At 38.6% G+C, this 12,897-nt stretch overlaps 2 protein-coding genes across 2 annotated transcripts; both read right to left on the bottom strand.

Annotated features, from left to right (window-relative positions):
* Positions 1–1,590: 1,590 nt before the first annotated feature.
* Positions 1,591–5,003, bottom strand: LOC306828505 (cytochrome P450 2J2-like; the record flags this gene model as incomplete). The annotated part of the gene is made up of 9 exons (XM_079351020.1): positions 1,591–1,782; positions 1,980–2,121; positions 2,358–2,545; positions 2,631–2,772; positions 2,866–3,036; positions 3,849–4,009; positions 4,096–4,248; positions 4,342–4,507; positions 4,812–5,003. 9 exons carry the CDS (start codon positions 5,001–5,003, stop codon positions 1,607–1,609), a joined length of 1,491 nt encoding a protein of 496 aa, XP_079207146.1. The 3' UTR covers positions 1,591–1,606.
* A 1,640-nt stretch (positions 5,004–6,643) lies between these two features.
* calr (calreticulin) lies at positions 6,644–12,459 on the bottom strand. Its single transcript, XM_079351351.1, has 9 exons — positions 12,182–12,459; positions 11,546–11,647; positions 10,848–11,051; positions 10,488–10,582; positions 10,019–10,228; positions 9,727–9,840; positions 9,312–9,455; positions 8,931–9,023; positions 6,644–8,368 (listed from the first exon to the last, which is right to left on the bottom strand). The coding sequence occupies exons 1-9, from the start codon at positions 12,273–12,275 to the stop codon at positions 8,147–8,149; spliced, it is 1,278 nt and encodes a 425-aa protein (XP_079207477.1). The 5' UTR covers positions 12,276–12,459; the 3' UTR covers positions 6,644–8,146.
* Between the last annotated feature and the right edge of the window lie 438 nt (positions 12,460–12,897).

Here is a 12,897-nt window from a genome sequence, read left to right as displayed (position 1 = left end):
ACATCTACTTTTTCACATCAGTTAAACGTTTGCTTATTAGTGGGCGATAAAAAAACAACTATTTATTGTAAAAAGTTACAAATATATGTAACTTGTAGTTACATAATTCATTTGGCCATTAGGTAGTTCACCTGACAGCCATGCAGCATCTCTGTGAAATATTGTCACTTTTTATTCTTTGTGTTGCAGATAGAGCTATCCCCTTAAGGCCTTCTTCTGATTTTAGCCTATCAGGCCACACCTGTGTAATTAAGAAGCCTGCAGCAGGCCATGCTCACAGAACAGTATAATTTGCTGCAATAAGTACAGTAAGCTGCTGGACGGGGTGCTGACTACTCCAGTGTTGACTAGAGGTGCATTATTAAGTGAGTAATGTTTTTTGCGGATGATGTGGTCTGGACCTCCAGCGCACACTGGGGCGGTTCGCATATATATCATCGGCCCCTTGAGGTGTATCTCGTTGTTTTCAGGGGGGGGCCCAAACAACATATTTACAAAAACATAGGTACAACATAGTAATATAAGGACAAAACATAACACACTAAAGACAAAACAAACAAAGTAATACATGCAACAGAGAACAGCGACAATATTAAAACTACAACCACAAACAACAACAGTTACACAATGTCTTAAGTTAACTGAAAATGATGATGTTTTTATGATCAAATCTGAGTGATATTTTAAAGTAAAGCAAACACATGACACTTCAGTTTTTAAACATTTATTATATTTATCGCATCCCTTGCATAATTTTTTTGTATTCCTGCGTAAACATTGCTCTTACAGCTTATAACAGCTTTTCTGCTGCTGACCTCCTGCAGTAGTACCTCTACTTTTAATTTATCAGGCCCCTCTGCTTAGGAATCATCTAAAAATACAGTCTTTCTCCCGGGATGCTTTTGTGCTGACTGACCTTAGATAAACCTCGCCTGCTTGTTGTCTGCTGTGTCACAAAATAACAAGAGTAACGCAGGCTTTTGAATTACATTTAGAAAAAAATATACGTATATTTTCTTTCAAATAATTAGTAACCTTTAATGGCCAAAAAAATCAACTAACAACCAACCTATAGTCATAGCCTGGCTTGTGGGTAATGGCAAAACACGGGAGTCATCCAAAAAATTAATAGTTTACTTAAAACAATGGTCATATTTGAGTCTGTAGCACAAATTAATATAATGTTAGTTTAGATTTGGTGAAGATTATTTTATGCCCTGATAGTGTTCCAAAGTTGGTAATGAATAAACCTTTCTGGATTGGTCAGGTAGAAGATAATGTTGTCTGCATATAATGAGATTCGAGCCTCTGTTTCATCATTATAATGTATGTGACCTCTCATGAACTGATGCCCCATCAGGTGTGCTTTGAATTATCTTGTGTCTTTTGTTGCCACTAACCCATATTCTTTTGAAATGTAGTGCTACCATAACATTCAATATGCTCATAATTCCACCCCCCCCCCCCCAAACACACACACACACACACAAAAAATGCATTTTCTGAGTTTTAACGTTTAGTATTTTGTCTATGTACTATATTAATTAAATAGGCTTTATATATTTTGAATAATCTGCTGCAGTCTGTAGTTTACTGGTTTCAGGCTTCAGCGGACTTTTGCATAGATTTTGAAGGGAAAAGGCGCACGTGTAGCTCCAGTGATTCCTTCTGTTTTCAACTCAACTCCATCCAAAGTTGAAAAATCAAACTTCTGAAACAAACTGACAAAAAACAGGAACAGCTCCGTTTTTGCCAGACCTTCGCCCAGGCATGCACGCTTTCCTGAAGAGAAAAAAAAGCATAGAAACATTGACAATACTCCTGCTTTGTACTTACATGTTTAAGTAAACGAATGTTTCTGAAAACTGAAGGAGTTTTAATATTTGTGCTTTAATTGTCCAAAACTGGATTTTGGACAATGGATTTTTTTTTTTTAAATAGATGATCAGATAGAATTATCAGAAAGGTGGAAAAGTTACCTGCAGAGAAAGGTAAAAATGCTTCCCTCCTCACAAACTTTCCATTGGCATCCAGGAAGTGTTGAGGGTTAAAGGTGTCAGGAGTTTCCCATTCGTTCTTATCAAATAACACAGAGGTCAGGTTGGGCATCACTGAGGTTCCCTGCAAACACCAACAGGCAGATATCAATTAATTAGAACTTTTTTCATAAAATTGCAAAAACATAAGTGAATGAAACTGGAACATGAGAACAAGACAAAGTAATAAACAGCTCTGAATTACACTGTTTTGTTTGATATAAAATAATAATAAAAAATGTATATATATAATACTCAAATAAGAATTTCTAATAATGCCTATTTTGATCCACTTAAGACTTTAGATCATAAGTTGATGACCTTTGGTACCAAGAAACCTCCCAGCATTGTGTCTTTGGTGGCCTTTCTTAGTCCATTTAAAGGAACTACATTTCCCATCCTCTGGATCTCGTGAATCACAGCATCCGTGTATGGCATGTTTTGTTTGTCGGCCATGGTAGGCGGTCGTGCTGGTCCAATCACAGCATCTATTTCTGCCTGAACTTTGACTGAAATAAAAGATTTTAAATTGATTACTTGGAGAAATCCTTTCTTTTTAATCTTTAACCTTTTTTCCCTTATTATAGCATTGACCCTGAATATGATGGTTGTTGATCAGGTAGATGAGACCCCACTGCAATGTTTTTGAAGTGGTTTCACTTCCAGCCAGAAACAGATCCAGACAACATAAAACCAGGTTCCCGTCATCAAAACCCATCTCTTCATTTCTGTTGTGCTGTCAAGCAAAGAAAAAATACATCATTGGTATTTATTTTACTGTTCAGATCATTGATTTTTCATAAATTTATTGGCTTGGTGAAGTTCCTACTTTCTCTATCAGAAAGGAATCTATGTAGTCTCGTGGGTTGCTGGGGTCCAGATCCAACTTGTGTCTCTCAACCTCGGCTCGGATCATTGCCTCCAAACATTTGTAGTTACTGAAGATATCATTGTGCGGCCCTGGCAGGTGTCTCATCAGAAGTGGGAATGCATCATAAAGCTGTTTGGATAGGAAACAGACATGTTTTAGATCGCTTACACTAAAATAGTTTTCTCATAATATACAAAGTCTACAATTTTTTACTTGAGGAAGCTAAAGTATTTAATCTGCAGGAAATAAAAATCAAGTTAGTTTTCATACGTTTTCTAACAGAAAGCAGAGGATATGTGAGTTAAATGATATGTTGGCAAAATGAACACATGACGTGCAAGTTAATGTGAATCAATGTTCATGATCGGTACCATGTCCCAGTCTGATGACCTGTTAGCTACGATCAGCATGTCCCAGTCTGATGACCTGTTAGCATACGATCAGTACCATGTCCCAGTCTGATGACCTGTTAGCATACGATCAGTACCATGTCCCAGTCTGATGGCCTGTTAGCATACGATCAGTACCATGTCCCAGTCTGATGGCCTGTTAGCATACGATCAGTACCATGTCCCAGTCTGATGACCTGTTAGCATATGATCAATACCATGTCCCAGTCTGATGGCCTGTTAGCATACGATCAGTACCATGTCCCAGTCTGATGACCTGTTAGCTATGAACAGCATGTCCCAGTCTGATGACCTGTTAGCATATGCTCAGTACCATGTCCCAGTCTGATGGCCTGTTAGCATACAATCAGTACCATGTCCCAGTCTGATGACCTGTTAGCATACGATCAGTACCATGTACCAGTCTGATGACCTGTTAGCATACGATCAGTACCATGTACCAGTCTGATGACCTGTTAGCATACGATCAGTACCATGTCCCAGTCTGCAGGGCTATGTTGACAGTTTTGTCCAAACTTCTCGAGATCTTACTAGAGCCCAGATGGAGCCCTCCAGATAGGCCATCTCCGTCAGATTCTTCAACATGTTCTGGAAGTTTCTGTCAGTGTAGTTAAAGCGTCTCCCAAACACAATCTGGCAGATGATGTTTGCCACCACGTAATTTAAGAGAGGCACAGGGTCAAAAGGCAGACCTGAAGAAATTACATTTTCAGTCAGTAAACTTAGTGATTTTAACTGTTTCTTTTTTTTTTGTTCTCTGTTTTGTTGCCTTTCAAACCTTTCTCCTTCTCCATCGCCTCCTGCAGATGACAACTCTCCTCGCAGATTTTCTGCTCTATGGAGCCCTTGGCATGACCAAAGGTACGCAATATAGCCATTGCAAAACGCCGCTGTCTCTTCCACACACTCCCATTACTGAAGAAAAGACCAGCTGAGACAGAAGCAAAATCACTCAATATTATTTATACAGGTTAAATGCTAAAATATAAATACTTTGTATTTGAATGCTTTCTTTATGACTCACCTGAGTTCCCTGAATAAATTCTGGTCACCATCGGGCTGTAAGGTCGCTCAACAAAGTTCTCAGCCTGTGTCACTAAGGCTTCTTTCACCATTTTCCAGCCTGACACAAACACTGTTTTGTGTCTACCAAGACGTATGCAGAAAACACTTCCATAAACATCAGTGAGCTGTGAATGAGGAGCAGAGAATGAGAGGCCTGTGGTCAAGCATGTGACTCTGATAAGATGCATATTTCTAACCTTCTTTGTTTAGATTTTAGGCTATTTAAAAAAGAAAAAAATACTTAATTTTCTATTGGAGTGATGCCTCATGATGTTCTCAATCATTTTCTTTTGAGAATGATTCTTTAATAAGTACTTAAAGTAGGAAAGTATTATTAAATGTCACTTTTGTTTGGCTGAAAAGTCTACAGAATGTCCAGAATCATGTAAACTTGCTTAATAACAGGAAATGATAACACTGTCATCTTACCTTGGTAAGGTAAATGTGCGGCTGTTTCGATTCAATGCTGAAAACGTTTCCCAGAAGAGGGAGAGATGGAGGTCCTCTCGGAAAGTTGGGTGGATCCTTTTTTTTCAGCACATACATCACAAGGAGAACCCCCAAAATAAAAAGGAGCAGTCCTTTCAAATCAAACAGCAGAAACAAATCACACAACCACATCGTGAAGCAGAGGAGATAAGCAGACTGAACAGGATCTATTTTTTAGTCATCGTCTCTTACAGATGGGCTGGTTCTCTGCTGACTCACAGCTTAGGTGCAAACATTGACTATTGTGTTGAACAGAGAATGGACTCTTCATTAACCAAATACTCCGAAAATTGAGTTAAAATGGAAAAAAAACCTCATAGCATTACAAGGACAATATGAAGAGCAGTAAATCCAATAATTTAATTTGTGAACATCAGCATTTACCTCAGAAGAAATGTGTCCTCTATTAGTTTAACATTTTATAATGAAGCTTACTAATGCTAATCTCGACTAGGGTTGAGCCCAAATCATTAACGATTCATTCTTCAGAGCTTCAGTCAGTCGCGGATAACCTCATAGTTAAACACAAGGATCATTACATTCCAGTTATATGGGGATGCTAAATGTATAATTTTACATTGATTTGTCTGTTTTCTCCAAATAATTCATGACCCATGGCCTATCTTAATATAAATATGCCCTTATTAATGCTTTTAACGCTTTTCTGAAACCTCTTGTACTTTAAATCAATCTCCTTAGTGTGTGCACAAAGACTCTCCCCGAAGTATTGATCATTCCTCAACACAGTCTTAGCAATTGGCCTTCAGAAAAGGGGCAGACACCTCCTTTCGATTCAGATTTTTAAAGGTCAAAGGGCAGATGAGGGTTCATCAAAAGGTTGGGAAAGACTTTAACTTTTGAATCTAAAGTACGTTTACAAAAGAAGGAGTAACAAAGTATGAGCAAGGAGGAAATTATGGAAAGATACTGAGTGTTTAACTGAGTGCTATGCTCATACAATGAAGTGTCTGGTTCTTTTAGAAGTATTAAAGTTTAGTGGGATTAAACAGGTGTCCTTGGGAATTGTGGAAAAATGGTAAAACTGGGCCTCTCAGATTAGTAATAACTTCTCTGTTGCTCAGTAGCTTGACCTATTGTTCTCTGTATTGTGCTTAAATACTGACACTTCTCTGTGTTCGGGGAGTTCCTCTCCCACAGCTGTATAGTGTAAGAGTCTGTGCACTGCTTGAGTAAAGAGACTTCAAAATCCTCATTGGTAGTGTGATTTATTCTTCCATAAATTGCTATACATGACAGCTCAGGAAGGAGAAATTTGAACTATGCTGTGGCACAAGTGGTAATCAAACACAGGTATTATTAAATAGTATAAGATTTTTTTATTTGCTCAAGCAGTTACTTAACATTATTTTGTTCACTCTTTGCAGGTAGTATGCGAAAACTGTCGTATATATGTGCAGTGGAGAGAAAGTGGTTTTATTTTCTCTGAAAAGTGATGGAGTAAAGGTATAAAGTAGGATAATATGAAAATAAGGAATATCTTTTTTTTTTTTTAAGTTCACCAATCTACACAGAAATTACCCTTCGCTTGTGCAAAATAAGTCACAAAAATGATAAAATGATACTTTCTAAAGCCAGTCATTGAAAATAGATCTGAACAGAAAAACATCAAACAATGAAAGAAATAATTTTCTTCCATTTTTTGGACATAACACCTGCCTTTATTTTTTATACAGCAACATGACATTTTCCCCACTTCATTTATTACCTTAGTACAAAATTTCTTTAAGGTTCTCTACCTGTTTTTTGTAAAATGTCTCGAGATAACACCTGTTATGAATTGATGCAATACAAATAAAGATTGATTGATTTGACAAAAGGAACATCTTTTAGACTACATTTGGGATGCTGTGACAGTTTGTTAGGTACCGCGGTGGTTTTGTCATGGGATATTAGAAATATATCCACATAATCAATGAGTAAACCTAACATGAATGGGTACCATATAAACAGAAAATTCCTTCTAATGGAGTTCTGTTCATGTACATTTTGGATTCGAGCAGTTTATTTAGACACAAAAGACCACAGTAAGTGCATTGAGTGTAAAAGTGTTAACTATACAGTAAAAAACTATGTATGGTACTTTATCTTGGAGCACCACGTTTTACCATTCTATGCACAACAGCTTTTTTTTTTCAATAGGTTTTTAAATACATGGGGTCAGTCCTGATACACATGTTTGAATCATGTAACTTACAAAAGAGTAGGCAAAATATCCTGCATAATGATGGTACACCATGTTGAATCCTTCAGAGTGATGACGCTTTTACAGGTGCAATAAGATAGACTGACTGCAAAAACTAATAAAATACAGGTTAATGACACAAAGTAAACACGAGGTAAACAAAACATTTTCAATCACTATCATCCACACACTAAACAAATCTTTTCATGTCATCACACCATATACTTCATAAAACCCAGATTTTGCAGGACAAATATGGCAATGTACACATTTTGTTGGGTATAAACATAGACCATATAAGAATGGACAGCCTGGCTTAAAGCAATGCCAGAAGATTTAGAGCTCACCCTGCTGACTGGCAGCATTACACGGGTCACACTTTAAAATTGAAATGCCCATCAGACACTTCCTCCCACTCTCTGAACACCAACACAAGAGTTCCTGAACGTAGTTTACCAGGAGTATCTACTTTAAAGCCAAACAAGAATCTGCTCTGCAATTGGCTGTACCCCGGCTTTATGCCGTTGGTAAGTTAAATATGTTTCTGTTAGGCGAAAATGATCCATACAATCTCTACTGCATAGTAGTACTGTCACTTGAGAAAAAGAAAAAAAAAACTTCTAAAGAATTTAGAATATGACACAGTAATGACAAATTTGCAATATGTCTGCATCCATCACAGGGTTATTTTGGCTTCATCCAGTTCAGTGGGAGAAAGCTGAAGCACGCTGTCCATTCGAATATACAGTCTAGTGGTATAACTACAGAGCAATTGAGCTTTCCTGCATCGACATTCGTTTTGAACGTTTATCCATCACCAGTCCCCGTTTGTTGGTCATAGATGTTTTATAGTAGTAGTAGTAGTAGCACAGTGGAAATAGGGAAAGAACAATAAATGCCACTTTTCACCTACTCCCTTGCTTTGTAAACAAATGAACAGATGAAAAACCCAACCCCCCGCCCCCCCAACCCCACCCCTGGGTGCCAGTCATAAGGGTCCATCATCTCAGTCTGCAGTTGGCTCATTGACAAAGACAGTTAAGTTACTATCTGAGCAGTTCCTGCATAGCGTTTATAACTCATCCTTAAGTTTAGAGTCTGTGTCTTCATCCTCCTCCTCTTCCTCCTCCTGCTCCATGCCATCCTCCTCTTCTTCATCTTCCTCCTCCTCATCATCTTTCTCTTCCTCTTCCTCGTCCTCTTCCTTTGTCTCCTCTCTCCTTGTTTTGTCCTCATCCTCTCGTTTCTTCCTCTCCTCCTCTTCTTGACTCTCTTTCATTTTCTTCTCTGCCACCTGGAGACAACAAGAATTTGTACCCTTTAACATAAATGCTCAATTCTAGAAGGAGGCATTTATGGATAATTCCATTTGAATAAGAAAAACACAGTTTTTAAATGTGGGTTTATACTAGGGATGTAAAGATTAATCGTAAAATCACGATAAATTGATTTAAAGGTGTCAAGGTTCACATTGGTATCTGAAAAATTAATCACAATAATATGGTGAGGGTCAGCAGCTGCAGAGCAAGATTGTAAAACTGAGGATGCCCCACTGTCCTCTAAATTGGAGGAGTGGAAGCATTTTGGCTCCCCAAGAAGGAAAAAATGAAAGAAGTGAGAAGATAACAGACAAGGCCGGTGACCTGTGAGCATATATTGAAAGACGGGGAAATACATAAATAGCACAACCAAAATGATGCAGCAATTAATCAACATCACAATGAGAAGCTCCATCACCTCCCCTCACCACCACAAAAAACTAAAGGCCAAAACACACTGACAAGCGGCTTTGTGCCCCTAAATGTATAACATGAAGTTTGAAAGTTAGCAGAGGAAGGTAAGATTATTTGGCTTACCTTAGTTTTACCCCATGTATCATTGCCTACTTCTTCTGCCATGGTTGGATCGTTGGTGATTAGGAAGTTATCAAAGATGGTACCCGACTTGACCTGCATGAAATATAAAACATGAATTAGTTTTTCCTTTCAGACACCATATACAAGTAGATAAAAAAGTAAAAGAACAGCAACATAACAAAATGTGTTTTTTTCCACAGAATCTCATTTTCTCTCGAGTGTAAAAGGTAAACTATTTAGCCTGAGCTATTAACTTTAGTTGACTTCATTTATAATAAGGCAAAGCACACAGCAGGTAAATGTTCCTTCTCTGGTGGTCAAATATTAGCTTGTCTGTCTGTAAAACACTAAACAGGATAGTCAGCCACAATATCTCCTTACCTGCCACAAGTCAAGTCCAATCACCCCAATACTGTCGTATTTGTAGATCTCTGGGTCGGCTGTATACTCTGGGTTATCAATCTCAGGGTGGATCCACTTGCCTTTGTAAGCAGGATTAACAATCTCTCTGGGCTTCCACTCACCCTGTTGAGAACAAAAAAGCACAAAGAGAAAGATTAACATCAGGAAAATCTAAAATGCCGTAACAACCGTTGACATAGAAGTGTATGAAAAAAAAGGGATAGACACCTTGCTTGCTTCAATATTAGCTTAGGGTTATAAAAAGTGACAAACTTGTTCTGAAAGATATTTTAAGTTCCACTGAACTTAGATATTGTAATATTGTAACTTTTTACCCCAAACATTCTACTAACCCATCATGACATATGAAGTGCTATGATTATTGGCTGTTCACCTTATAGTCAGGGTTGGAGACCATAGGCGGCTCCCACTCTCCGTCCATCTCATCATCCCAGTCATCAGGCTTCTTGGCATCAGGATCTGGGATGTTCTCAGGTTTGTCCCAGTCCTGAAAAAAACCCCAGATAGTACTAGTTGAGAATACTGATTCACAAAGGAATATCAATGACATTTCTAACAGCTGAAAGTTTTACTGTACACATCAAGTGTGTTTATGTTAAGGAAAGATAAGTGCATAAAAGTACAATACTACACAAAGATTTCCAGACTGACTCAAGCAGACTGACCTCTGGTTTCTTATCATCAGGGTCAGGAATCTTCTCCCTGTCATCCCAGTCCTCTGGCTTTTTGGCTTCAGGATCCTTGATTTTTTTGGAAGGCAGGAAGTCCCAATCATCCTCCAGATTGCCAGACTCAACCTTCTTATTGTCGATCTTGACCTCGTAAGTGTTGTCGGGGTTGACTATCAGTGTGTACAAGTGTGTGTACTCATCATCCTGCGGGGTTTTAAAAGAAATGTCAGCAGCCTTTCAAACAGAGTTGTGTTTCCTAATGATTTACATACATCTCTTTATCATACAAAACACATTCAAAGTGTTTGTAACAAGAAAAGACAATAGCAATAAAATGCTTTTTTTTAAATCTTGAGGGACGACTAATATTTGACAAGAATACAAAAAAGCTTTGAATATGGAAAATAAATATTAAGATCCTTCAAACTTAATCTAACACTTTTAGCATGCATGGTTGTCTCACCTTGCACCTGATGTCTTTGTTAATCAGGTGATTCTTGCCTTTGTAATTGAAGATGACATGAACCTTCTTTGTGCCAGGGCCACAGATATCAGGACCTAAACAGACAAGCAGTGAAAGAAATGTGAAAAAGTGAAATCTTCTCCCTAGGTTACAAGTAGAAACCAGGCAAAGACAAAGAATATGATTTTTAAAAAATATCTCAGATCCACCTTAGAAGAGAAAAGAAGTCATCCAAACACTTTATCAGACAATTCATAACGCACTGGAGTTAAAGACCATTTTATCAGTTGATCATGTTTTTGAACGTTTGTAAACATGAAAAGCAAAAATATGCAATCATAGCAGAAACGACCTGCTTACCAAACATGATGTTGTAAACAGAATCTCCGTGCATTTCTTCCTGGTTGAGGTCGGAGGGGAACAGTTTAATGTAGCCTCCACCGCAGTCGATGCTCTGCTCATGCTTCACAGTGAACTGGATGACGAGAGGCTGGCCCTGGTTGCTGAAGTCATCAAAACGCGATGACATGGCATAGAAGCGGGCGTCCTGGCTCGTCTGCAGACCTGTGGCAAAATAAGAAGTTTCGGACCTGAATACTTTTTATGGGGACATCAAGCAGCTCCAAGAACAATTCTTCCATGTAAAGTAATTTCTAAAAGTTGTACATTTTAATGACTCTTTTATCAAGTTGTACAGCAAAGAGGGGACTGCCCTATGGGATGATGTCATGTATAGCCCTAAAGTATACAAGGGCAATACTAGATTTGGCTGGGATATTGGTACATTTTCAGATTTATAGTTAAAGACACTCAGCATAATCTAATCTGGGAAGGACATATCAAACAATAATCAAATGAGTAGCAGACAGTGCCAAATCTAAACTCGAGCGCAAGTTGATAAAGTGCATTTCACTTCTTGCTCCATATGTATAGTGTCCTATTAAATTAGCTAAACACAAAGTGAGGATGCACACTGACACATCTCAATCCCTCTAAATAAGGAAATGCCCATCATATTGCAGGTCAGAGGTTAGAAAAAACCTAACCTTTTCACTCACCTTTATCTTTCTCTGCATCTCCATAGAACTTCCCTGCTGTCAGGACAAAGCTGCCATAGTCTGACTTGTGCTTGGATTCAACCCAGCGACTCTTCCAGGCATCTGCACAAACAAGAAGGTTCAGCTGCTTAGAAGTCACTCACAAGCTGCTTATCACAGACTGATGATGCTGATCACTGAAGGTGCATTAGGGCTGTGTGATGCTGCTGTATTTGACTATCCTATCTGCTTGTTAAATATAAGATTGGAGCAGAAAAAATGGAAGATTGGGGAAGAAGGGTTTAGTAAACGACTGGAGATGGGATGTGCAGTTGGGGGATGGGGAGACGTCAGGGTTTGATGATGAGGTATAGAGGACGATGAGGAAGAGAGAGGGGCGTGAAGTCAGAAGACGAATGGTGCCAATACATACTAAATGCATCTCAAGATGACCTTAAAACAAACATTACACCACAGAGCTGCAGGTTAAATTATAACCTGTCATTAGAGCACGCCAATCATCCAAAATAAAAAATAATAATAGCGGTTCGGCCACATTTGCACTGATTAAAAACTGTTATGGTGCATTTATAATTCAAGGTTGTCAGATTAAAGTAGTGCAATAGTACAAGCATAATAGCGAGTAAAAGACCTTACCCCCATCTTCAAATTGTTCTCTCCAGTACTCAGTGGACTCGGCCAGAGCAGAAGCGGCCGACACGGCCATCAGCAGCAGAGACAGGGCTGTCATCGTGCCGAGCTGAAGCACCACAGCTAATAAGATAAAAACTATACTATTATAATTTATTTGGTCTGGATAATCTCTCAAAAGCGTGCAGCAGTCAGTGCAGTAGCTTATACAGTGATGTGACAGAGAAAAGCGCTGAGAAGCCGCTCTCCTCTCGGCTCGGAACAGATGTCTGAATCTGATTGGACGCCGGCTCCGATCCTCAATAAGGAAGCGATACCTCTTTCGGCCAATTGGAGGTTCGGAAACCTTGATGAATAGATGCTCTAGCCAATGGCGGTAGACCACGCGTTGGTTTAACACACGCCCAGGGAGGGTGATGCGCTGCTTGATTTCAGTGGCAAGAATAAATCAGTACGGTATAAAACGAGGAATAGAACTGGCTCATCTATCTGTCTATCTATCTTCGCGTATACATCCTTCACATTTTGTAGCCTATTTTCTGTAATGCTTTAACTAGTTGTAAAGTTTAATTTTGAAGTTAAATCCTGGTATACATATTATTCTTGCTTTTATATGTTGTACATCTACCTACCTACCTACATCTATCTCTCTTTTGTTGCACATCCTCCCCGCAATAAAACATCTCTTCTATTTTGAAATGTGTTAAAATAATACTTAGTCT

The sequence above is a fragment of the Symphodus melops genome (genome assembly GCF_947650265.1).
Source record: "Symphodus melops genome assembly, chromosome: 8".
NCBI classification, from domain to species: Eukaryota; Metazoa; Chordata; class Actinopteri; order Labriformes; family Labridae; genus Symphodus; species Symphodus melops.
This window is presented reverse-complemented; position numbering and strand designations above follow the sequence as displayed.